At 47.2% G+C, this 25,970-nt stretch overlaps 1 protein-coding gene across 1 annotated transcript in view; it reads right to left on the bottom strand.

The window, feature by feature from the left end:
• CCDC12 (coiled-coil domain containing 12) overlaps positions 1 to 23,916 on the bottom strand; it is a 79,350-nt gene extending 55,434 nt beyond the window's left edge. The window contains exon 1 of the mRNA XM_006868805.1: positions 23,815 to 23,916. Coding sequence (XP_006868867.1) covers positions 23,815 to 23,904 — 90 coding nt within the window. The 5' untranslated portion in view covers positions 23,905 to 23,916. The remainder of the gene's footprint in view (positions 1 to 23,814) is intronic.
• Positions 23,917 to 25,970: the final 2,054 nt, after the last annotated feature.

The following is a 25,970-nucleotide window of genomic DNA, read 5'->3' as shown; positions in this document are numbered from 1 at the left end:
CTCCTGTCAGGCATTTCTCCCCCTCTTTCTCCAACCCACCTCTCCCTACCCATTCACACTGTCCTTCTGCTCAAAGCTCTCACTAGCTCCCCACACCCCCAGGGAACCAGCCAGATTCCTCAGTATACCGTCCTCCACGCAGAGTTGACACTCCCAAGGCTCCAGCACCCACCTTACATCTTAGTCACACTGGACCGTGTCTGGAAACATGACAACTGGCCTTCTGTCTCATATTTTGAAATGTTCACTGATTGTTGTCTTATAGTCCCCATGAAAATCCATTCTCTGGCCAGTCCTGGAGGTCCAATTCAAACAATGCCTTCTTCTGAGATCTCCAAGCAAAGGTTCTTCTGGGGCCAGTGCACCACAGGGTCTGATCCTAAGCCCAGAACACAAGCCTACAGCAATTCCTGTTTACATCCAAGGGCTTACTAACCCTTCTCCAGACTACCCCAGAGACTGAACTACACAATCTGTACCAACTCTTGGTCAATTTAATAGCTACTCTCCGCCAAATCTAGAAAAAGGCACTCTCAGAAATACTGGTGGCTGGAAGGCCGGAGACTTGCCTACACTGCTCCCAGAGGCACCCTCATATTTCTGGCCTTAGCCTGTCTCTACACCCGCAAGCAGAGGCCTTTCAGGCAGGACTTGAGGGGTCTCAAACACCCATGTCCAGAATAGGGCCTGACCAATCTAAACGGAGAGAACAAAGCCTGACCAACCATTTCCTAATGTTTCAAAACATTTTCCAGAAACAAAACTTACATTGTACAGGATTAGCATTATTTCTTCCATGTTTCACAACACTTCAGTGAAGCTTTAAGTTGTTTTGTGTGGGGAGGTGACAGATACAGGGCTATTTAGATTTTCTATTTCTTCAAGTCAGTATTATTAAATTGTGTCTTTCAAGAAGTAGCAATTTTATATATGCTATTAAACATATTTAGGGACCCCAGTGGCACTGTAGCATAAGCACTGGACTGCAAACCACAAGGTTGACAGTTCAAACTCACCAGCTGCTCTTCCAGAGAAAGATGAAGCTTTTTGCTCCCAGGAAGATTTATACCCTTGGAAACTCTATCTCGAGGGGTTGCTAAGTCAGAATCAACACGATGGCAAAACGACTTGGTTGTCTGGGTTAATTTATTGGCATAACGTTGTTAATAACTCCCTTGTTATCCTTCCTAGGCCTTAGGATCTGTAGGGTTGTCCACTGATGTTGATAATGTGTGTCTTCTCTCTTTATCAGACTAGCTAGAAGCTCTAGTGATTCAACAGTTAAGTATTTGGATGGTAACTGAAAGACTGGCAGTTCAAAGCCACTCAGTGTTTCCACGGAACAAACAACCTGGTAATCTGCTCCTATAAAAGCAATAGCCTGGAAAAGCCAATAGGGCAGTTCTACTCTGTCCTACAAGGAGCTCTGGTAGCGTAGTGGTTACTAGTTGGGCTGCTAACCTCAAGGTCAGCAGTTCGAAACTACCAGCGGTTCCATGGGAGAAAGATGAGGCTTTCTGCTCCCGTAAAGAGATACAGCCTCAGAAACCCTATACAGGGTCGCTATGAGTCAGAATTGACCCAGCAGTATAGCACACCACCACCACCATCACCACTCTGTCCCACAGGGTCACTGTGAGTCAGAACTGACCCAGCAGTATACCACAGACAACAGAAGTTTTATCAATTTTGGGGCATGCTTCCATCTCATCTCCTCAGACTTGCTATTTTAATGCTAGGTTTACTCCTCAGTCTCCCCCACCAGATTTCAGCTTCTGGAATGGCTCTGAATACCAAACAAGGGAGGGGAAGTGGGGGGGGCATCAATCCATGATTGCTACTGGAAGCTCAATCAACAACCAGAAATGCAGAAGATAGGAAGGAGAACAGAAGCTGCTGCAAGTCCACCCAGGTTAAGTTTAAAATTCCTCCTCGCTTGCACCTCACCCTGGTCCCCTGTGTGTGTCAGGTCTGCACTGGGCACAAGAAAAAAGGAGCAAGAACTCTGCACTGAAGCAGCTCAAGTCTACTCAGAGGCAGATTTAGAAAATGTAACTGTGTCAGAGTGGTAAGGAAAGCTCTATTAAATGTTTGTATACTTGGGGGACTAGAGGTAACCCTCAAACTGAATTCTAAATGTTCAATGGGGGGTTGTCAGGGGCTAAAAAAGGCAAGGAGCTTTGTTGGTATGGTACGTTAAGCACTGGACTACTAACCATAAGGTCAACAGTTCAAATCCACCAGCTGCTCCACAGGAGAAACATGAGGCAGGTTCCTATAAAGACCTACAGCCTTACAAATCATAGGAAACACTTCTATTTTGTTCCACAGGGTTGCACTGGGTTTAGAGAAAACAGGACATTCTAGGGAATAGTAAATGCTTGACAAGGACATGAGAACAGAGCAAGGGCACCATCAAGACCTGCAGAACAGACTGACCTGACTGATGAAGATCAGGATGAGATGGGGGCTGGCAGAGCCTTCACTAGTGCTGTGGGATGGGTGATCCCGGGGGAGGGATGGCCCGGCACTCTGGAAGTCTAGAGATGAGTCATGCGTGGAGAAGGGGAGACCAGAAGCCAGGTAAGATGTTCCACTCCCAGCCTACTGCTGTTTTTGTGTATTGTATATCTCTGGGAGGGTGGTTACAGTTAAAATGATGGCTAGAAACTGTCAGGGGTGAAGGGGCCAACGAACAAGCCTCTCCCTATCCTAAGATGTGCCAAGTTTTTTTGTTTTTGTTTTTCATATAACGAGCCCACACATATTACATGCATAGCGTGCACAGAAAACTAACCACAAAGAGCTTATGCGGGTACAAACCACATACTGTGTGCATTCTTTGTACAAAAATATGGTACTCAAGCTTTTAGTGAGTGGTTCCAGAGATCCTATCTTCCAAAAGAGAATAAGGAGGGCAGGTAGGGGTGAGAGAGAAACACTCCAACTTCTGATCTAGGTTCCTCCCACTCTCAGGCCATTACTGAGGCAGTCAGAGACCTAACAGAACATACAGGTTCTGAGCTACTTTCAAACACCCAGGCAGCAAACTACCTCAGATTAGTTCTGAGTATACGGCTATATTATTCAGGGGCAAATGAGAAAAAACAAAGCCCCCAAACCCTAATCATCTTAGAAAAATGTGAAACTGGTCCATATTTGACGCTTTTTTCATTCTGATTTTGGGTGGGATCAATCAAAGAGAGATGGGCACATCATGAGTGAGGGCCTCATGACTCATAGTGGAGCATTAAGTTTGAAGCAGGAAGAGGTTGACAGTGTTGAGGGTAAACATGGCAGGTTTCACAATTTCACCCTGTTCTCAGAGCCAGGGGCTGCCCCTTGCTGGGGTGCAGGGACTTCCTGTCAGGTGTGGCCACAGAGGGAGCTGTGCTCCAAGGGCACTTAAGGGGTAGGGCAGTCACTTTTGAGTGTGACTCACCCTAGAGATAGAGTGATAAGCCCTGGGCTAACTGCCACCACTCCTGGGACCAGAAACTGCTCAACTCTCTACTGCCTAGAGACCTGGGGGGAGTCTGCCTCCTGGGCAGGCAATAATCCCATGAGGCTGTAGTGTTCCTCATGCTGGGCCCCAGACACTCAATTCAAAGCTATGATTAGCTGGCCAGTGTCTCCACTGTCTGACCACCAGGCCACGGGGACCTCGAGGGCAGAGCCTTGTCTTACCCATCTCCGTCCCCACAGACCTGATGCAGGTTACAACAGGTACTGAGTCTCTAATGCTGTGGGAGGCTGATCCTCAGGTGAGGGCCAGCACTCTGAAAGGACAGACTCTGGCACAACTTGTGAGCGTCACTTCCCTGGCTATGTGACCCTGGGCAACTTAACTTATTTGGTCTCAGTTTCATCTATGAAAACAATGACAATTATGGAGGCATTATTAAAAGACTGAAATGAACTTGGAGAAAGGAAAAAATTCTACAGCCTGGGTGGACAAAGCAGCAGACGCTGAAGGGCAGGACATGAAGGGACGGACTACAGGTTAGACTGTTTGCATCAGTAGAGGCCCCGATAAGCTTGCATTTTCATCATTCTCATCTGATGTTCTCGACAATCCTGTGAAGAGACAGGGCAGTGTTACAATGCCTGCTTCACAAAGACACAAGAAGACGTGTCAGACAGTCTGTGCAGGGGCGATAGACCTGCTGCTTCCCTATCCAATGACATTAGCAGGAGTTAGCCTCGCAGAGGTGGTCAGGAGAGGGTAGGGACCTAACTTCCAAGAGCCAGGGGTTAGCTAAGAGTTACTGCTCTCCTGTGGGTGCAGACATTCTTGCAGGCTTGAGAAGAGAGAAAGCACTAAGTGCCCCTGAGCCGGAGGCTGGCAGAACAGTAAGGAAGCTGGCGATAAGGACCAGAACTAGGTCAGCAGCAGTTAGGAGGGCTAAGACAAAGGGCTGCCTGAAGGTTGTGGGGAAAAACAGAGGTTCTGGCCGTGACTCCCAAGAGAATGAAGGCGCCTCTGAATGAAAAAGTCAGTCTCATTTGGGACAGAGAGAAAGGGTGTGGCAGCTTTCAGACCAACTAGGGTTGGGGTTTGAAGCTGAACAAAGGCCAGGACAGACAAAGGGTCCAGTTCATGTCTGTGTCCTCAGCAGTGAGACAACAGGTCCACCATCAGTAATGCTTCACCCCACAGAGTTTCTGGTGTGGTGCTGAAGGATAAACACAGGGCTGCTAACCTCAAGATTGGAAGCTCAAACCCACCAGCCGCTCCTCAGAAACCCTACACAGGGTCATTATCAGTCAGAACCAACTTGATGATGGCACTTAACCACATCAATGCCCCATCTCAAGTCCCAGACAACAGCCTTGCCCAAAGATGACTAGGATGGTGTGTCAGGTGAGTGTGGGGAGCTGGCCCCCACCCACACCCAGTCCTATTGCCATAGTGCAACTGAGAAACCAGTGCTGAAATAAGGAGGTGGCAGATAACTTCACCCGAAGATTTCTCCTTTAGTCAATAAATAAGGACTGGCACTGTGTACTAGGTATACCATACTGGGAATGGACGATAAGAAAGATCAAGTGTAACAATCTCAATTAAATAAAAAAAAAAAGAACAAGCAGGCACCCAGTTTCACAGACCAGGTTGAGATTCCAGAGGTCCACGACAACACACAGAGAGAGACACACACACATACACACATACAGACCATTGTGAGAAGGTATACTTTTCTAGGTAAGAATCCAAGAGCTCTACAGAATTTCAAAGGGGTAGTGACCCAGAGAAGATTAAAAACTGTTGGGGACAGGAAGTGTTAACAACATTGGGGGAGGGGTTTCTCTGAGGGACACATGAGTGTCTAAGGGAGACTCCCAGTCCTACATTTTAAAGGAGGGGTAGGGGTGGGAAGAAAGGCAGCACAAGCTTGAAAGGGCCCTTCCCACTGACCTGGGGCTTCAACAGCCCCAGCAGGAAAGAACCCTTTGGAAGCAGAGGCAGAGGGCACCGCAAAGACCAGTCCCTCTCCTCTCCTTCCCAAGCAGCCAGCCTTGACCAGTTCCTCTAAACAACCAGGCACCACTCCAAATTCCTGCCCAGCGTCTCCTGTAGGAGGTTCTGTGGTTTGGAGGAAGCCCCAGGCAGCAGGACTCCATTGCTTAATGTGGGGGGACTAACCCTGTAAGGTGGGGTTAATGCTACTTCAGCAGGAGATGTTGGAAGATTAAATGGTCCACAACACCCACCAAAAAGCCTCACTGCTCCAGGATGCCAGAATCCAAATGGCAAAGTCTGCAAACTAGCATCTTGGGTGCTCCAAATCTGGCACGGTGATGGACCTGGATCAAATCCTGGCTCTTACTAAATCCCTCCCAGGAAACCAGATGTTCCCCTCTGTTCTCACCACCCTTCCTGATCTAAGAAAACAGCCAGCCATACAATAGACTAAACTGGCATCCAGGACCCAGGCTTCAGATCCACATTCCGAAATGGAAAGGCCATTCCTGTCACAGACCAGCAGAGAAAGAGATCTTACCTTTGACATTTGAAAAATGTAGTAACGTGAAATGGAATGCAATATCCTTTTCTGATAGTGCTTCTTGGTTTCTATTACCAAAATTCTGACAATCACAGACTTAATTTTTTTAAATGAGGCTCAACTTAAGAACGACCAGTCAGAGGCCCAGGCTGGAAGAACCGACTTGCCCACAGAACCTTAATTTTGTACCCACCACTAAACCCCATGGCAGTTGAAGGCCAATGGGGGGATTTCAGCACTATCCCTGGCTGTGTCAGCTGACGTTTTACCCATTTTAAGCAGAAGGCATTCTTTTCAGATTTAACTTCTGATTTTCTCTGGATTTGTCTATCGGAGATTTTGTCATTACCTTCCTTTCCCTGCACCCAAATGCTATTGATCTCTGTTCTTCTGCATTTCCTACGGTAACAGCTGTCATTTTTTTATTGAGTGATAATATGCCAAACAATTAATTCTGAAGTTAATTCAATGACTCCCTAAACTGGTCAACACTGCTTTCACATTTGAAAAACGGAGCCACAGTGCAATTAAGTAACCTGCCCTGAGTCACACTACTTGGACTTGCCAGGACCCAAATGAGAAAGCAGACCTCCAATGTGCGCTGCTTCCTTCCAAACCTCGCCCACTCTGGTCCTGCCTCACTTCGGCCCCTCCCTTGCACACATGGCTGGTCTCATTGGTGTCTAATGTCACCTCAGCATCTCTTCCTGGTGCCCTATCAGACACACAGTCAAATATTAGGAGCCCCACATATGGCCATTTCTGGATCCGGAATTCCAGTTCTGGAAAAGTACCACAAGGAGATAAGAATGGCAGCCACAGAGGTATTTGTAGATGTGTTTCTCATGGCTGAGAGACCTGGAGATATTTAAGTCGGCCAGTCACAGACAAACAGACCAATTGCTTGGGCTCATCATTAAAACGGCAACCTGGTAGGCAGCATCATGAAACAGCACACACACACAGAATAAAAAGTGTTTTTCAAAAAAAAAACGCACCGAGGAGTGTGAGGAGAAGCCCATACTACATGACCACAACTACAACCACAGAAACACAGTATGGACAAACGGCTAGAGAACCTCACACTCACAGAATACAACTGCAGGTCCCCATTTCCTTTAATACCATTATCAAATGAATTAATAACAAATCAAAGCGACGGGAGGAACCCTGCTGCCTGCAGCCCACTGTCTTGGCTATACTGACGCCCTGCACAGAATCTCCTGACCTTCACCTGGCTCACCAGCCCAGCACGGCTGGCACCCAGGTCCCAGCCAAGAAGCTCTTAGACACACCAGACATTGATGACCTTTTTCAAGTTTGAAAAAACAAAAAAAGGACCAACTCTACTGGGGCACAAGAGGAAGACAAACTGAGGTCTGCACATCCGAGCATTCCTCCACAGCCTAGGACAGAGCAGAGCAGCAAAACCAACAACCACATGCAGGCAAATGTCTCCATTATTCATGGCTAACCCTAACCTCCCTACCCTCTACCATGCCCTACCATTTCCTTTTTTTTTTTTTTTTTTTGAGGAGTGGGGGAAAAGCCTCCTTCACCACAAAGCAGAACTCACAACAACCATGACTTCCTCACATGCCAAGTTCACCACTGGAGAAGGCATGGGTAAGAAACACAAAGGCAAGTAACAAGGCTCATGAAGTTTGGAAGAGCCCAGTCCTGTTGTGAGATGACCAGCTGTGGCACCGGGGAGTGGCCCAGAACATCACTTCATCATGAGTGGCCAAAGTCACTAGGCGCAGGGACCACCGCGTGGCCAGTCTGGGGGAATGGTATGGCCACCCAGAATCTCTGGTCCTGAGTATATGACCCTCTCCAGACCCATCAGGCCAGAAGAGCAAACAGGCTTTACCTTTCTACATTAACTCTGGTGGGTGGGTGGGGAGAGATTTGGAGAGGAGCCAAGCATGGAGAGGGGGACCCATGTTTACCATCCTTTGATCTGGTGGAAAAATGAAGGGCCTAGAATCCTCAATGAAGAGGTTGTTGTTGTTATTAAGTGCCACTGAGTCAGTCTGACTCATAGCAACTCTACATAGAGTTTCCAAGCAGCGGCTGTTGAGTTTGAACCTTGCCATTTAAACCGACCTCACGGTCCAGTACTTACCCTATAGCACCACACCAAGAGAGTAACCCCTACAAACTACATTCTTCTGCTTTTCCCACACACCCGAGCCACATGTTCCCCAGAACAGCTCCCTGAACACCAATTAGCAGCCATCACTTGTACGTGGCAACAGCTACACCAATATTAAAAGTATTTATGACCTTTCATGTAGGTAGACTTATTTTTAATGGGGTGGCTCAAGGGATATAGTTGTAGCTGCTTAAGCGCCATCCAGTCAGTTCAGACTCCTAGCGAGCCTGTATAGCGTTTCCAAGGAACAGCTGTTGGGTTTGAACTGCCAACCTTAAGATTAGCAGTCTAGTGTTTATCCTACAGAGTCACACCAGGAGGGTTACTATTTATTAACTTTATTTATCATCCAGCAGATAATCAACACCACAGCTGGGAACCCATCAGGGCTCCTAGTGCCCAGAACCCACAAGCTTACTCAAAGCTTGTAACCAACTAAAATGTCCAGCTCTATTCCACATGGATAACTGTCCAAGTACCCCTAGGTCCATGCCTGAACAACCAATTCCAGAAGCCTCACTGTCTGACTTCACAATCTCATCAATGAAATTCATCTTGCTGGTAACACCTCAGCCTGCAAGCATCTAAAATAATCCTCTCTGGCTTCTTCCCAAACGGCAAGGCTGCTTGAGAAAAATCTGAGGACAGTCAACTCCTAAATCCATGTGCCTGCCCAGCTGCTTTATTTCTTCATTCAAATATGTACAGAGTGTCTCTGGGTCTTGTCATTTGGCAGTCAAATAGATGACTAAGATATGACTGCTGCCTTCAGGGAGCTCAGGGGCAAATGGAAGAGGAAGAAGACAGGTGAATGTGGGGACCGCACACAACATGTCCAAAGTGAGTACTGGGTGCTGTGGGAAGGCGGGGAAGAAGAAACCTGCAGGGCGGCTCTCGGTAGTAGCAAGCAGGAGTGCTTATGCGGAGGCTGAGGAAAGCCGTAACAGTGGGAGGGAAGACCAGCTTGGGAAGGGCCTGCCCACCCCATGAGCCCTGGAGGCTATAGCCACAAGCTCTGAGGAGCCAGGCGACAGTGATAGAGGGCAGGCAGGAAGGTGGTAACTACATGATTAAATCAAAAACACCAAACACAGCACCAACCAGTCAATTCCGACTCCTCACTGCTCTATACCGGGTTTCTGAGGCCATAAATCTTTATAGGAAAAGAAACCCTCACCTTTCTCCTAGGGAGCGGCTGGTGGGTTTGAACTGCCAACCTTGTAGTTAGCAGTCCAATGTTTATCCTACAGTGCCACCAGGGTTCCTTAACAATGCAATTAGGGTGTTATTTATAAAGAACAAAAAGAGAGCCAGAAAAGGAAGGAATGAAAGTAAGTCGTTGAGGCTACTTTAAAAACAAGCTGAATGTGAGTCAAAACAGGCACCTTCTTAACCCAAGAATGGCAGATGGCAGCTGCCTCTGACTGTCTGCAGGGATGGTCTCTTCCGGCTGCACAACACCAAGTGGTGCTCACACATCTGCTCACACTTCCCTCTCCTGTGGACCTGGGCCTCTGGCTCTACAAACACCCTGGGGTCAGGTATTATCAACGCAACCAAAGGAAGAGGATCAGGACAACCACAAGGGCTTACACAGTGGTTCAGTCATAAAAGATGGTCAGCACTCGAGATTTTCCGGCTGCATCATTCGTTCAAAAGTCTTTCAAGCAAATATTCCCATGTCTTGAGTGTGCTTTCTGCACAAGAGCCAGAAAGAAAAGAGTAACCAAATCCATTCATAGATCAGATGAGAAAAGCAAGAAAACCACAGAATAGTTTGCACTGCGAACACCTTAAATATTATAAGAGGACTGAAAATATTTACTAATGAAGATCAAAGAGCAAAGCCCTCAGTATGGATTGCATATCAATGTAAAGAAAACAAAAATCCTCACCACTAGACCAATAAATAACATTCTTATCAATGCAGAAAAGACTGAAGTTGTCAAGGACTTCATTCTTCTTGGATCAACTATCAACACTCATGGAAGCAGCACTCAAGAAATCAGACGACATATTTCATTGGGCAAATCTGCTGCCCAAGACCTTTTTAAAGTGTTAAAGAGCAAAGATGTCAGCTTGAGGACTCAGGTGCGCCTGACCCAAACCATGGCATTTTCAATTACCTCATATGTATGTGAAAGCTGGACAGTGAATAAGGAAGACCGTAGAAGAATTGATGCTTTTGAGTTATGGTGTTGGAGGAGAATATTGAAAGTGCTATGGACTGCCAAAAGAACCAATAGATGTGTGTTGGAAGAAGAAGTGCAACCAGAATGCTCCTTGGAGGCCAGGATGGCCAAACTTCGTCCCTCATACTTGGGACATACTGTCAGGAGGGACCAGTCGCTGGAGAAGGATACCATGTTTGGTAAGGTGGAGGCTCAGAGAAAAAGGGGAAGACCCCCAGCGAGATGGACTGGCAAAGTGGCAGCATCAATGGGCTCAAGTGTGGCAATGATTGTGAAGGTGGCCCAGGACCGGGCAGTGTTTCATTCTGTTGTGCACAGGGTCACTATGAGTTGGGACCAACTCAATGGCACCTAACAACAACAGGATGAACTACTTCCAGTGGCCCAGAGAATGTGTTACAAATAGCTGCTACTTAATCAGAATCTTTAATGGTAAAACCTGGGAATATGAATTCTCAAAACACCCATCCACTCCCAGGTCATAATTCTACCATATGAATGATCTGTGAAAGGCCATATCTAACTGTCCAAGGGGATTCTGTGGTCACCAGATGTGTCGTGGACACAGAATTGGCAGGATGAGAGGATATGATGAGATCACTCAAACAAGGCAAATTGCCTAAAGACCACAGAGGTCCAGGTAGAGCGTGCAGCAAAAGAAGAGAAGATGATCTGGATCCCAGGCCTCTGGACCCCACACTGACTGACCTGTCCACTCTACCACATTGTCTGAGACACCGAAGGACAGTGATGAGAGTCTGACTTCCCAAGTAGTCACCTTGTGGGCTGCCCTGTGTCTGGACATGCTCTATCTTGAACCTTTAGAGGGCAAAGACCACCTGGTGCGTCCCCTTCCACTACAGAAGTCGAAAATACTCAACATTCACTTTCCCAGGCTGCCTGGCTGCAGGTAGGAGACCCTCGCCTGGCTGATCCAATATAGCCACACCAGACTTGGAATGGTGAGCTGAGGATCTAGACCAGCAGGGAGGAGCAGCACAGCTACAAGGGTGATGCCAAGGCACAGGTACAGCAGAGCAACAGCAGTATCTAGTCCTTGAAAGTAGAAGCGGATTCCTTATCAAGCCATTTTTCCTGTGAAATGCTGGGCTTCTTTCTGGCTGAGTACTTCCAAAGCTGGCCCAACTTTACAAAAATAAAACCAAACCATTTTTTTCTAAAATCATCTGGAATGGCTATCTGGTGGCTATACCTGACCACTGATGGGAATAACCTAATGACAGAGAGTCCAGCACTTTCTAGGGCTCAGAGCTATGTCAAGTTCACAGGGAGGCCCTGTCATAGGAAGGGAAAAGCTGATGTTCAAGAAGGTAAAGTGTTGTGTGGACTTGTCCAAGCTTTCTCCCATGTCTCCCCAACCCTCACCAAGGACAACACAATGGCATCAAGCCAAGACCCTCACTTAGCCTGGGTTCTTCTTTTCATTCATTCTCTTCCCCTCAACGTAGAGCTGAGTGGGACATACTCCAACATCAGGCACCAGAGTTTGAAAGCCCTAATTCTCTACAAGTCAATTCCCAGGCAAGCGAGAGAGTGCAGAGGAACAGAGTACGCTGAAGTTCCCTGGAGGCTAATAGCTATTTTAACCTCTGATCAAGTGCTTCTCAGAGTGCCACAGTCTGAGGAGAAGTAAAGGTAAGATCATATCAATGTAAGATCATTGTCTCTTCTCTGGGGTGATCTACAAGTCATAAAATCCCAATTAAAACCAAATTTATGACAACAGCAACTCAAAAGATTAGATAGGAGCCTCAGGGGACAGTGACTTTCTGTCAATGGTGGAGGAACAACTCAGAAAAAGAGGGTGAGAACAGTTGCACAATTCGAAAAATGAAATCAATGCCATTAAATGGGAACATGTAGATGGTTGAATTGGTATAGGATTTGCTGTGTGTATCCTAAACAAAAATAAACTAAGCAAACTTTATAGAAAGAAAAAATAAAAAACCCTACAAATTTAAATTATCTGTCAGATACTGCTTGTTATTGTTTTTAAGTGCCGTCGAGTCAGATCCTACCCATAGTGACCCTGTATAGGGTTTCCGAGGAGCGACTGGTTAGCTTGAACCACCAATCTTGCAGTTCAAACGGCTTTGCAGTCTGGCGCATTAACCCACAGCACCACACCAGGACTCCCAGATACTGCTTAAGCGACATTTTATAATGTTACCTACACTGTTCTTTTGGAGGCCCAGCTAAAAGAGTGGAGAAGCAGACCCTCACAAAGAAGCCACCCCTGGCTCTGACATCTCTGTGTTGTGGGACCTAGGGTGAGTCCTTTAGCATCTCAGGGCTGCAGTTTCCTGAACAGTGAGCTAATGTAGAATGAGGGAGTGTACTGGTGCGGGGAGCTCTGGACTACCAAGCACAGTGGACTGGTAGATGCTGACCACAGTGAGGATGATATTGGAACCCACACCCTTACTGTGAGGCCCATGCAATTCCACTGTCCAAGTGATAACATCTCCCTGAAAAAGTTCATGTAATAGATACTCACATGCTGGCCTTTTCTCTCAGTTCTACAGTAGTCAAAGGAAGACCCAGTCCTTGTCCCCCAGCTGACCACAGCTCAGGAGGGCAGACCACACATGGCAGGCAGAGAACATGAATCCAAGTCAGAAAGGCTAGCCACAGTGTGTGGTGGAGGGGAAGCAGGGCTTCCACAGATGTGTTCCTATATTCAAATCACCTCCATACATCTGGAGCCCTGGTAGTGCTATGGGTTAAGCACTGGACTGCTAACTGCAAGGTCAGTGGTTCAAAGCCATGAACTGCTCTAGAAGAAAGATGAAGTTGTTTACTCCCCTGAACATTTACAGTCTCAGAAACCCAATGGGGATGCTATGAGTTGGAATCAACTTGATGGCAGTATGCTTGGGTTTGGTTTTGGACTATACCTACTTAAAACACCTTCCTCTTCCCTACCTGGAAATAAGTTATCACCTCCATGCTGGTCACTCAATTACTCCTCTTTGTTTTGTGAGCACTTCCTCCAGGTTAGGCTTCGTCTTTTGAGTTACACAGCCTGGGGTACCGAGCCCAAATGGAGACATACCCCACAAGCCAACCAGTGAGCTAAAGTAGGATTGTTGTTGTTGTTATGTGCCGTGGAGTTGGTTCCGACTCATAGCAACCCTGCACAGGGTTTCTGAGCCTGTAATCTTTATGGGAGCAGAAAGTCTCATCTTGCTCCCTATCATAGGACAGCTGGTATTTTCGAACTGCTGACCCTGAGGTTAGCAGCCCAATTCATAACCACTACGCTACCAGAACTCCTTGTTGTTAAGTGTTGTCAAGTAGGTTCTGACTCACAGTGACCCTGTATAAGGTTTCCAAGGAGTGACTGGTGAGTCTGAACCACAGGCACTGCAGTTCAAACTGACCTAGTGGTTGAGTACTTATCCTACAATGCCACACCAGGACTCCAAAGCAGAGTAAGTTTGTCCACAATTGGCTCAGCAGACCCCTCTTCCAAGAACTCCTCCTCCCACCCCCACAGCTCTGGCCCCTCCACCACAGCACAACAGCATACTGCCTATCGCTGGGGTACAAAGGTCTCACACACACACACACACCCAGTGGGTCCCAGCCCTGATCTTGCTGGAGGCAAGTGACTTCACTCCCTAGGTCATTCACATGGCCTTGGCACACAGCAGGCACTCAGTAATGGCAATAATGACAGCTAAGTATACAATACAAGTAGGGCTCTATCATGTATCCTGTTCCTAGAAGTCTGGCCTTCATTTACCTAAACTCACTCCCTAAGTTGACTGATTTGCCTAAATCATGGATCCCAGAGCCCAGTGCAACAAAGTCCCACTTTCACCAAATGACTTCCCTCTTTGGCATCAAATGCAGGGGCTTTTCTTTAGGATTCAAATTATTCTGCAAGAAATCTATGGTGCCCTGCCTGAAAAAAATAAAGTGGTGACAGGGGAGAGGAGCAATCCTCCTTATACTTGGAAAGATAAATGTTTTCAACCTTAGCTACTCACATTTTTTTTTTTTTTAAGATAGAGCAGCTCTTCAAATGCCCTGAATCAAAACAGCCCAGGAGTGTGGATTTTACTCCCCACAGACCATGGTTACTATAGCAACTGTTTTTCCTCTTGGAATTCTTTCAAAAATACAAGCTGTAGCTTCCCTCCAAAACAAAACTAGAGAAAAGTCAGGGCACCAGAAATTAGTGAAGGAAGCCCTGAAGGAAAGAGGAGGACCAGCCATGGCTGAGCCACATTTGGGCACACCATTCCCTCATTTGTACCAAACTCTGCCCTGGGATCTCTGCAGCTCTTCCAATACCTAGCACTGCTGGAAGAATGGCCAGTACTGGGCAGGCAAGGGACTCTGCCTCAAAGAGTCAAAATTGACTAGATGGCACCTAAAAGAAACCTTACACAAAGTTCCTTGAGTGGCACAAACAGTTTGAACCTGGCTACTAAATTAACTCAAGGTTGGCAATTCAAATTCACAGTAGCACCGAAGAAGAAAGGTACGGCAATCTGCTTCCATAAATGATTACTGTAAAAAATACATATATAATAATCTATGTCTTCTGGCCAGATGGCAGACTAAGCAGACACATTATACAGACCCTCTACAATAAAGATACAGGAGACCAAATGAAACAAACAGAAGACAATCCTGGAAGCATGAGCTTAAGAGGAAAGGTTAGAAAAAGATCTCCTGGGAGAAGCTGAGCAGGGGCGGCGAAAGGCGACTGGTGAGTGTTTGCCAGCCAGACTTGGGGGAGCCATCTAGAACTTTTCCAGCAGCTTGGAGAAACAGCCAGATGGCAGCCTGACAGTGAAGACTCACACAAGCAATGTAAACACATGTCAGTTTGAAGACTAAGGTGCGCCTGACTCATGGCATGGTATTTTCAATAACCTCATATGCATATGAAAGCTGGACAGTGAATAAGGAAGACCATAGAAGAATTGATGCTTTTGAGTTATGGTGTTGGAGGAGAATATTGAAAAGTGCCATGGGCTGCCTAAAGAACCAATAGATGTGTGTTGGAAGAAGTGCAACCAGAGTGCTCCTTGGACGCCAGAATGGCCAAACTTCATCTCTCATACTTGGGACATACTGTCAGGAGGGACCAGTCGCTGGAGAAGGATACCATGTTTGGTAAGGTGGAGGGTCAGAGAAAAAGGGGAAGCGCCCCAGCAAGATGGACTGGCAAAGTGGCAGCATCGATGGGTTCAAGCGTGACAACAATAGTGAGGTTGGCCCAGGATCGGGCAGTGTTTCGTTCTGGTCTGCATAAGGTCACTATGAGTTGGTACCGACTCGATGGCATCTAACAACAATAACATTTCATTTCATTTTGATCCTGGGCGGCAGGGGTTACAGTAGCCATTTTTGGGTGGAAGTGGAAGCTCCAGGGATTAAATCTAATGGTCCCTGAGTAAGAATGACAGAGCAAGATGGCAAAAGCAACCTGCTCATTCAACCTGTGGTACAAGTACCATGAAAGACCACTGCCTGCCTGACTCACAGGTAGCATTTTGCTCATGCAGGAGCAAGGGCAGAAAGAAAAGGAAGCTACAATCTGTGGATCTGGAGTTAAGCTGTGCTCAGGCACAAGCAAAAGGGCCACCAGCTCCACAACACTAAGAAAGTCTGGAGAGCAAGGCCTCAAGGACACCACTCCTGAAATCAGTGGGCCTCATAATTTGGGTCCTGCAAGTTGTAAAGCAGTGGAAAGGCTGTGCTGCCATGCTGCACCGCAATCCGCTGACCTGAGCCTTGCTGGCACCTCCCGTTCCAACACACATTTCCCTGAAACTGTCTGACCAAGGGTGGCCTACCACTTGTTGCCAAACCCTTTCCTAGTCTCAGCTAGCATCTCTAGGGATGGCTTCCCTCCTCTAGTCCCCATATGGAAATCGCTACCACCGCATCTGTCTGATTCTAAAACCCACGCTACACTACCTGACCTCCATGAGGCAGTCTGAGGGCAGTTTTTATGGGTAATAGGAAGGCGGTCCTTCCCTGAGGGCTGCTTGCTCCCAAGAGCCTGGAGGTAGGTAAGGACACAGGGCCAATAGGGTGAGTCTCAGGGAACAACTTGGCTCTCCAGTATTCTGTTTTTGCTGTCTAAGCTCTGTCCCCAGGGACTACACAAGTATCTTTCCCCAGTCCTGAGGCCTGTTGACATCTCTCTCCACTAATGACTTTATAGTCATCTCGGGCTTAATGTGGCCAAAACCAGACTCCTTATTTCCTCTTTAAAACCACTCTCCACCCACTATCACCCAGAAGAAAGGGCTGGAGAACCACCAAGCCTCTCTACTTCTGAGAGGCCTGGTGAGATAGGGCAGATATCGATGTTTAGAACAGATCTGTGTTCTAGATGTTTCAGTAGACATATACCGACATCAACTGTCTCTCTTCTCACTACCGGGAAAAGGATGCTCAGCGTTCCAAAGCATTGCTCTAGGTCCCACAGATGCGATCAGGGGCTGAAATTGAAACCACCGCATCTGTCTGGTTCTAAAACCCATGCTACACTACATAACCTCCATGAGGCAGTCTGAGGGCAGTTTTTATGGGTGATGGGAAGGCGGTCCTTTCCTGAGGGCTACTTGCTCCCAAGAGCCTGGAGGTAGGTAAGGACACAGGGCCAATCCAGGGTCATCACTGTAGGAGGTTCCTCATCTATTCAATAAGGATGAACAAATATCTGTTGCAAATGGCTGCTTTGGGGGCTGAAAACAAAGAATCAGGATATCTCACCACAAATTGCCCTGCAAATATTATGAATGCCAACTTACAAAAGGCTACCACCCACATGAGAGAGTGATCTCCATAGGTAACTCTGAGACCAGGCTGCCAGGCAGGGGAATGTGGTCACATGGTGTCCTGGAAAGAGATAACTTCCTGAGGGGTGGGTAGGACATGAACAAGTCTGACTCCTCATGCAGTAGAGTGGGCTCATCTCCTGGGCTCTCCTCTCCCCCCACACTTGCTAACCTTCCCTCTGCCTGACTCTACAGTGGCAGCACTCTACCTGGTAGGCCCAGTTGGAGAGATTCATGCATTCTCCTGTGATGGCCCTGCTCTCACTCTCCACCATGCACAACCCTTACCAGTGTGGATCACGACACCATCACTTTCTCTTCACACTGAAAGGCACTGAATGCACACACAGGACCTCAGTAAGCATCTGCTGGAGACAGCAGCCCTGAAGACTGACTGCAGAGCCCTCTGTCTCAACTCAGTTCCCCAAGGCTGATGTGGCAGTCACCACTTTTAGCTCACAGTAAATGGGAATCCAGGTAGAGATGTACATTTTTATGAACAGGGCTACAGGGAATAAGTCCTCCTCTAGCGATATGCTATCCAATAAAGAAATCATAAGCCCCATGTGGCTGGTTAAATGAAGATTAGTTAAAACTAAGAAATGTCACATTAACTGCATTTCAAGGGCTCAAAAGTCACCTGTGGCTCATGGCTAACACCCTAGCACAAACTAGAACCCTGTCATCACCATGCACAGTTCTATTGCACAGTGCTGCTCTAGTCTCCAAAAACCATTGCCATGGAGTTGATTCTGACCCACAGAGACCTTATAAGGACAGACTAGAACTGCCCCATTGGCTTACCACAGGGTCTCTGTAAGTGAGAACCAACTACATGGCATACAACCACAATCTTTATGGGAAGGACCACTGATGGTGCTGTGGGCTAGGCACTGGGCTGTTAACTGCAAGACTGGCAGTTCAAACCCACCAGTCGGTGTGAGAAAGAAAGATGAAGCTGTCTGCTCTCATGCTCATAAAGATTTACAGTCTTAGAAACCCTACATAGGGTTGCTAATCGTTGAAACAGACTTGATGGCAGTGGATTTGAAACTGTCTGCCCCATCTTTCTTCCATGAAACAGCTAGTGGATTTAAACCACTAATTCTTCAGTTAGCAGTCAAGTGCTTTAATCACTGTGCCACCAGGTCTCCTTACTCTAGTCTCTGGTGATGTGCCATGAAGTCAGTTCCTACTCAGTGTAACCCTGTACAGGGTTTCCAAGGCTGTAAATCTTTACAGGAGCAGAAAGCCTCATCTTTCTCCCGCAGAACAGCTGGTAGTTTTGAACTGCTGATTTTAAGGTTAGCAGCCCAATTCATAACCAGTACGCTAACCAGAGTTCCTTTTATTACTCTAGTCTCTAGGATCAGGTTAAAAACTTGAAGTGCTGCTGAATCTGCAACTGAGAGTCAGACCTCAGTCCCACAGTCCCCCAGGTCACACCCAACCTGTTTCCCTCTGTCTGAAGACAACAAAAAAGCTTAATCTAGTCCAAATGCTCAGGAAATCTGACCGTCAACCAAGGGGCAAGTGTCTGTGCCAAGTCACTCAGTCACCTCTTGGCGCCTCTACTGGCTGCTGAGGCAGAGGTCAGAGGAGGACAGCACCAGAGAGATGCCACAGAGCTTCATCTACAGAGCCGTGAACTGTTCACTCACTCACTCAGATTGAAGCTTCTACTGAACATCAAGAAATGAGAGTCAAATTCAATACACAGATGCGTGTCCCAGGTGGCTGCCCTCCCAGCTGAAACAGTGGCTACTACAACACGGCCACTGAAGCACACAAGCCAGCATTTTGAGACCACACCCCGGCCCCTAATCACTGCCAAGTGCTTGCTACCAAAACCACTGGAACATCCTTCATGTCCCTGAATGTTCCCACCTCTGAACAGTCTCCTTTTCAGTCTCCTCAACAACCCCCATCCTCTATGACTGAGCTCAAGTTCTGTTCTGTCTTACCACAAAACTTTCCCTGACTCAGCCTGGATGGCCCAGGAAAGGAACCCAATGGTACAATCTAACACTGTAGTCTTTAACCTCAGCCAGCTGGCCTACAGGATACTGCTCGAATCTGCTATCAGGTGTGTCCCATATGGGACTCCCTGCTCCCCAAGCTAGGCACAAGCTGGAATCCAGGAAGCCATCACTTACTAGCTTCATAACCATAGGCATCCCAGCTCCTCTGAACCTCTTGACCTGCCCCCCTCACAAATCACTAACATCAAGTGGGCTGACAAGGAATTGCTCTGTAAAACTACAGGCCAACAGAGTTTAACAGTAAATAATAGACAAAAACATTACAACCCTTAATCTTGCATGCCTTCCTCTGCCACATAGCTCAGAACTTTAATTCCTCTACAATCTCGTTCAATTCCGAGTCTAGTAGGAGAGGAAGGGACTAGAAGCTAGTGAGACAATCAGTACCATGCTCAAAAGCCTGAAGCCTCCAGAAAAACCAAGCACACAATAGGTACTCAATGAAGGAGCTGCCACTAAGTGCCAGGGGACCAGCCAGGAGCCACACAGGGTCTGACTAAGGGGCAGACAGTTGCTCTCCACTGGCAGGTGCAGGCTGACAGCCTGCTCAGCCCTGCAACCTAAGTGTCGTTTTTAAGTGCCAATGAGTAGGTTCTGACTCACAGCAACCCCTATACAGGGTTGCCAAGGAACAGCTGGTGAGTTTGAACCACTGACCTTGTGGTTCAAACTGACCTTGCAGTCCAGTGCTTTATTCCACAGCACCACATCAGGGGCCTAAAAATGTGGAGCAACTTCCTCCCTGCGAGGAGACTCCTCATGTCTTATTTGCCAACTGCAGGCAGTCTGTAATTCCTCCCCAACATTACCACTTAATAGGTCCTACAAGAAAGGCCTGTGGGCTGGGAAACAGAACACAAAGTTTAGACCTTTGACTGTCTTTCCTCCAGTAAATGTGTCAGTGGGGAATAAGGCTGCATCTAGGAAAGACCTGGAGATGTACTGCTTAAGGAAGAAACTGTGCTCTCCCAGAGATTTCATGTTATTATAGTACTTTCAAAGGCAAGCTTCTGACATGGGAAGAAAGAGCAGACCCCATCGAGGGTGTGCAGTCCTACATAGCCCAGTCCTTCTTAATTTGGCGATCACAACTCCAGAAGAAGGAACAGAAGGAACAAAGTCAAGGGCAGACGTCTTGCCCTTTCTCCCACGATGAGGCGGGATGACCGTGGCTTGGTGTCTCCCAGGGGACATCTCGCCAGTGGGCAGGAAAACCAGACTCAGGATCTAAAGAGCATTAGTATTGTACATACAGAAGTAGCCTGAACTTAAAGCAGACAATCTTTTTCTTGTTTCTTGAGCAGATAATCTATTGTCTTAGTTATCTAGTACTGCTATAACTGAACTACTCAAAGTGGGTAGCTTTAACAAACAAATATATTTTCTCACAGTTTAGGCGGCCTATAGTCTGGTTCTAGGGGAAGGCTTTCTCTGTCCGCTCTGGAGAAAAGTCTATGTCTCTTTTGAGCTTTAGTTTTTCAGTGATCATGTAGCTTGACGGCATCTCTCTTCCCCCATTCCTGTACTCTAACTTCCCTGCTCAATCCACTCCTTTTCCGTCTCAACAGCGCTTGACAAAAAATATGCCCTACCCATTCCCAAGTGAGATGATAAGCACAGATATTAAAACCCACTGTCATCAACTCGATTCCAACTCACAGCAACCCTATACAGGGTTTCTGGGATTTTAACTCTTCATGGGGGCAGACAGTCTCATCTTTCTCCTGCCAAGAGGCTGGTGGGTTTGAACTACCAACCTTGAGATTAGCAACCTAACACCTAACCCACAGGGCCTCCAGGGCTCCTTAACCACAGATATAAGGGTTAGGATTTACAACACATAATTCTTGGGGGACACAATTCAATCCATAACATCTACAAAACCCAAAAGGCATTCAAAAAGTTCACAATACATAATACAGTTAAGTATATGGTAAAGTGTTTACCATCCTACTTCCACCCATTAGGTAACCACTCCAAGTCAGTGCACAAAGAACGTCACCATCTGTTCTTATCCTAAGACTGGCCTAGTCATGTGACCCTGGGTAAACCACCTTTATTTACTGGTTTTGATGTGTTCACCTATAAATTAATAAAATTGCCCTCATTCTTCCTTCTTTTAAGGGTTGTCATCAAGGTCAGATAAGACAAACCAAGCAAAAAATAAAAAGATAAGCCAAGCAGGAGGTATTATTTACCATGTTAAATTAAATTGTTAGAGCTGCAGAAAAAAATCAGAGTGCCATGTACTCCTCATTTCCCTTTCCTTCTTTTATTTTCTCCTTGCACCATCTCCATCTAACAATCCATATACGATAGTTTGCTTTACTGTCTGTCTCTACAGCTAAATGGAAGAATCTTAGGACAAAAACTTCTGTATGTTTTGCTCATTGTTATAGCTCCAGTGCCTGAATGCCTGCCACACACTAAGTGTTCAGGATGGATTCCCAGCTCCCATCATCTGTCTTGAACCAAGCCAAGTGCCACTTCACCACCTGTCATTGATTCACCATTGAAGTGTAGTATGTAAAGTACAAAACCAAACCACAAAAAAAAAAAACTCACTGCCTTTAATTCTGACTTACTGTGATCCTACAGGTCAGAGTAGACTACCAGATAAGCTTTCCAAGGTGGCAAACTTTTACGGAAGCAAATGGACAGATCTTTTAAACCCCATGGAGTGACTAGTGGGTTCAAACCACCAAGCTTTTGATGGGCAGCTAACTGCTTTAACCACAGCACCACCAGAGTTTCTCCAGAAACTATAAAGTCAACCAAACATTCTAACTTCCTCTTTTTAACTAAGAAGGCTAGAAAGAGGGGGAAAATCAGGAGCTCCTGGATAGGAGGCATGTGAGGAAAAGAAAAATGCTTCCAAAGGAGTAAAAAATGAGGGAGGCTTCAGGGTAACTCCTGGTTCTAAAGAGAATGCAAGGAAACTCCAAGGGCCAGTGAGTTCTCAGTTCCAACGGAAAAGTCAAATAATTTCTGAATGCATAAGGGTTATCTGAAGTCAAAATTGTGTGAAGCTTTAAAACAATTAAAATATCCAGGTCAGTTTCATCCCAGTGAGAGACTCCCTCTTTACAGGCCAGTTTTCCTGATGGTCCCAAGGGATCCTTCGCATCTTGCTCCTAGTATTCTGACACAAACTGAGACTCAAGCAAGTTGGCCCTAAATCCAAGCAAAACACTCAGGTAGATCAGCCACTGTTTAGAAGCTTAAGCTTGAGTTGCCCAGGGCCAGGCATTTGGGGGGGGGAGGGGAAAACTGAGACGGCAGACTGCTACCAACAAAAACAGATACCAATGTGGCCAGGTTCCACTATGACTTCCCCTTTTATTTCCCAAAGGACACAAGACAGCCCAGCAGAAAAAAAGTAGGGATCAGATTCATCACTGTTAAAAGTTGAAAAGCGAAGCTCTGGTTTCCCCCCACCTGCTGCAGGTCTAGATATTTAATACTTTGCAGAATTCAAAACTCAGTTTTCACCAACAGCAAAACCAAGGATTTCAGCCCTCCCTCCTCTCAACAGCACTTTCACACAGATTATCCTGTTAGATCTCAAAATAACCCAGTGAGAATGAAAGTGTAAGAACTGTTATCCCCCACTGGGGGAGAAATGGAAAAAACAAGCTCTGGGAGATAAAGCAATTTACCTTGTCCAAGTCCCACTGTCACAAGTAACAAGGGCAAGGTCTACACATGGGAAGAAAATTCAGAGCACTCCTCAATTATTTCGGGAAAATTACAAAGTAAAAATGAAATCAAGCCATTTTGGTGTGAAACGAAAGCAAGTAAAAAAATGTTTTCAAGTTTGGCAACTAAAAGGACTGAGACTTATCCCTGAGAAGTAGCCTGGGAACCAATTAGGCACCCTCCTCTTTTCTTTCCCTGTGTTACCCAGGTCTAGAGGTGGATCTTTTGAGTGTTTGCATTCAACGACTCCAGCTGTGCGTCCAGGGGACAGTCACTTGCTGCCCCAAACAAGAAGTACTGAAGGGCCGGGGAAGGTCGGCCAGGCCCTGACCCTGAAAATCGAGACTGGGAGTGAGAGCCGGCCGGGCCGTAAGGAAAAGGAAACGGAAGATTCAGGGTACTCAGGCTCCATGTCCAGAGACCCAACGAACACCTGAACATAGACGCAACCTGTGCAACATTACCAAAACCAAACCCACTCCACCGAGTCGATTTCGACTCACAGAGAACTTATAGGACTGAGGAGCTTCTCCATAGTGCTTCCGAGACTGCAAATTTTTAAAGAAGCAGGAGAAGCTGGTGGGTTTGAACCATCGACTTTGCAATTAGCAACAGTAGTCAGGCGCTAAAGAAGCCGGTCTCCAGGGACTGGGGCACGCTGACCACTGCCACCCCTCTGCCTGCGATATGACGACACTAGCTCTGGAATCGTCCAGCGCTGGTTCCCACCAGCTTTGGTGGGCGGTTCCGACTCCTCGCGCATGCTCTAGTCGCTCGCGCATGCTCAAAATCAACAGCTCGCTAGGTAGTCGTCCAAGATCCTCCCGACCCTGTTCCAGACTCCCTTGTGTGCCACCCCACCTATAGCCCTCACTCCCCACTCCTCACCTTGCGCCCAGTTTTCTCCCGTAGGGCCTTCAGCCGTTCTTTTCGCCGCAGCGCCTCTTCTTCTAACCGCCCCACACCGGCTGTAGCCATCTTGCCCACCGACCCCCCCGCCTCACTCGGTCTGCACTGCGCAGGCCCACGAAGCGGTCCTAAAAGTCTCATGGCCAATCGAGAGGCGAGACTGAGAAAGTAGGAAGTTCCAAGAACCAATCAATGATGAGTTACCCGCCCACTTCCTCCCAGGCAATTCACCTAGCGGGGGACCAACAACGAAAAAGGCACGAAGCCTCGATTGGTCCAACGCCAATCAAAGGAAAACCAAGCAGAGTCAGACTTGAGAGAAGGAATGTAGAGTACATCGATCGCCCTGATTCTGCCTAACCTGGACTCTTGGAATGCCCTATCCTTGTCCATTTATCCTGATTCTTCAAGGTTTGAATGCTTTTCAGAAGCCTTCCCTAGTCCTCCATTCCTATCCCAGCCCAATATGAGGTTTGCTTCGTCTTTTCCCTCAGCTAGCTGCCAGTCCTGAACTCAACTACCACAGTGTCTCCACAATTCTCTGTAGTCTCTTATCAATTCAGAGGAAGCATACACAGTTCAAACCTAGATAGATTTTCATTTCCCTGCAAGTTCACAGGATGATCTGCTTCCACCTCCATCCCCTCAAGATGTTAAGTATTTCTGGGGGTGAGGTGATAGTGGGGGAGCCAGTCAATCTGTCTCCCCCGGAGAAGGCCTAACCCCAACCTGGACCCATCATCAGATCCCCCAAAGAACTTCCCTGAGCTTAGGAAGAATTGACTTTGCTTCAACTGGACCAGGTGGCTATGGGATGCAAGGCTCCCGGCAGGAGATGTCACGACCTTATTTTCTGCATTAATCAGTGTGCAGGTAACATAGAGAGCACGTTGGTAGAGGTGAAAATTAAAGTCACAATATTCTGACAGCATGTCTAGGTTGTCAAAGACATGCTTCCTCCGGCCTTCCAAGGCCATGCCCCTCTGCCAGGGGACTACTCTGCCTGTCCCCTCTCAGCCAGGGTGTTCTCTGCCTGGGGTGGTTCAGGGAATACCAACTACCCACTTCCCAATTCCCTTTAGAGGCATCTGTGCCTTGGAGACTTCCTGGTCCAGTCCTCCCTACTTCTTGACCTCACTAAGCTGGTTCTGTTACAACCTCCTCCCGCGACCACCACCACCAGGGCCTGCAGCGCACATAGCAGATGTTTGTTCTTAGTGCTGTCAAGTCAGTTCTGACTCATAGCCGCCCTGTACAGGGTTTCCAAGGAGTGACTGATGGGTTTGAACCACCAAACTTGCAGTTTGCAATCCAGTGCTTATCCTACAACACCACACCAAGACTCCAAGTAGATGTTTGTTATTGTTGTTAAGTGCCATAGAATTGGTTCCAAATCAAAACGACCCTATATAACGTTTCCAAGGAACAGCTGGTGGATATGAACTGCCAACTTTGTTGTGTGAAGTCCAGTGCTGATCCTACAGCACCACATCAACTTACAAGTAAGATGGGTGAGGCAGGAGCAAAGGCCATACTTGAGCTCCTACCTAAGAAGCCAGAAGGACAGGAGGAAGATGTGGGAAGACTGTCTTCTCTGGCCCATCCAAGGTCTAGGTGGCACCAGACTGACCAATTCCTATGACAGCCTCTTTCTAGACCCTCATTGTGCACACCACCCCCAGGACTAACAATGGATCTGGCCCCTGTCCAATTCTCAGGGCCCCTTCACCCACTGCTTGGCACTAGGAAAGGGGCTTAGGGGTCTTAGTGGCTTAGAATGGCATAGACAGTTGTTCAGACCCCTGTCCTCAGGCCCCATACTCAGGTGGTCATCATTTGACTTGTCTGGGTCTCTGTAAAACAGAGGGATGAGGAACTAGCCTCATAAGGTTGTGGTGGTTGTTGTTAAGTGTCATTAATTGCTTCTGACTCATAGCGACCCTGTACAGGGTTCAAGGGGCTGGTGAATTTGAACTGCTGACCTTAGGGTTCAATCCGACAGACCTTGCTTATCCTACAGCACCACACTAGGCAGGGCTCCTCAAAAGTTAAGGTGAGGATAGATCCAGAGGGCGTGGAGGAAGGTAGAGTCTCCACTGAGTAGTATCCAATCTGTCTAGGCAGGGCTGATGAAA

Source organism: Chrysochloris asiatica, unplaced genomic scaffold (assembly GCF_000296735.1).
Source record: "Chrysochloris asiatica unplaced genomic scaffold, ChrAsi1.0 scaffold00124, whole genome shotgun sequence".
Taxonomy (NCBI): domain Eukaryota; kingdom Metazoa; phylum Chordata; class Mammalia; order Afrosoricida; family Chrysochloridae; genus Chrysochloris; species Chrysochloris asiatica.
Note: the sequence above shows the minus strand (reverse complement) of the source record. Positions and strands in the feature narration are given on the sequence as shown.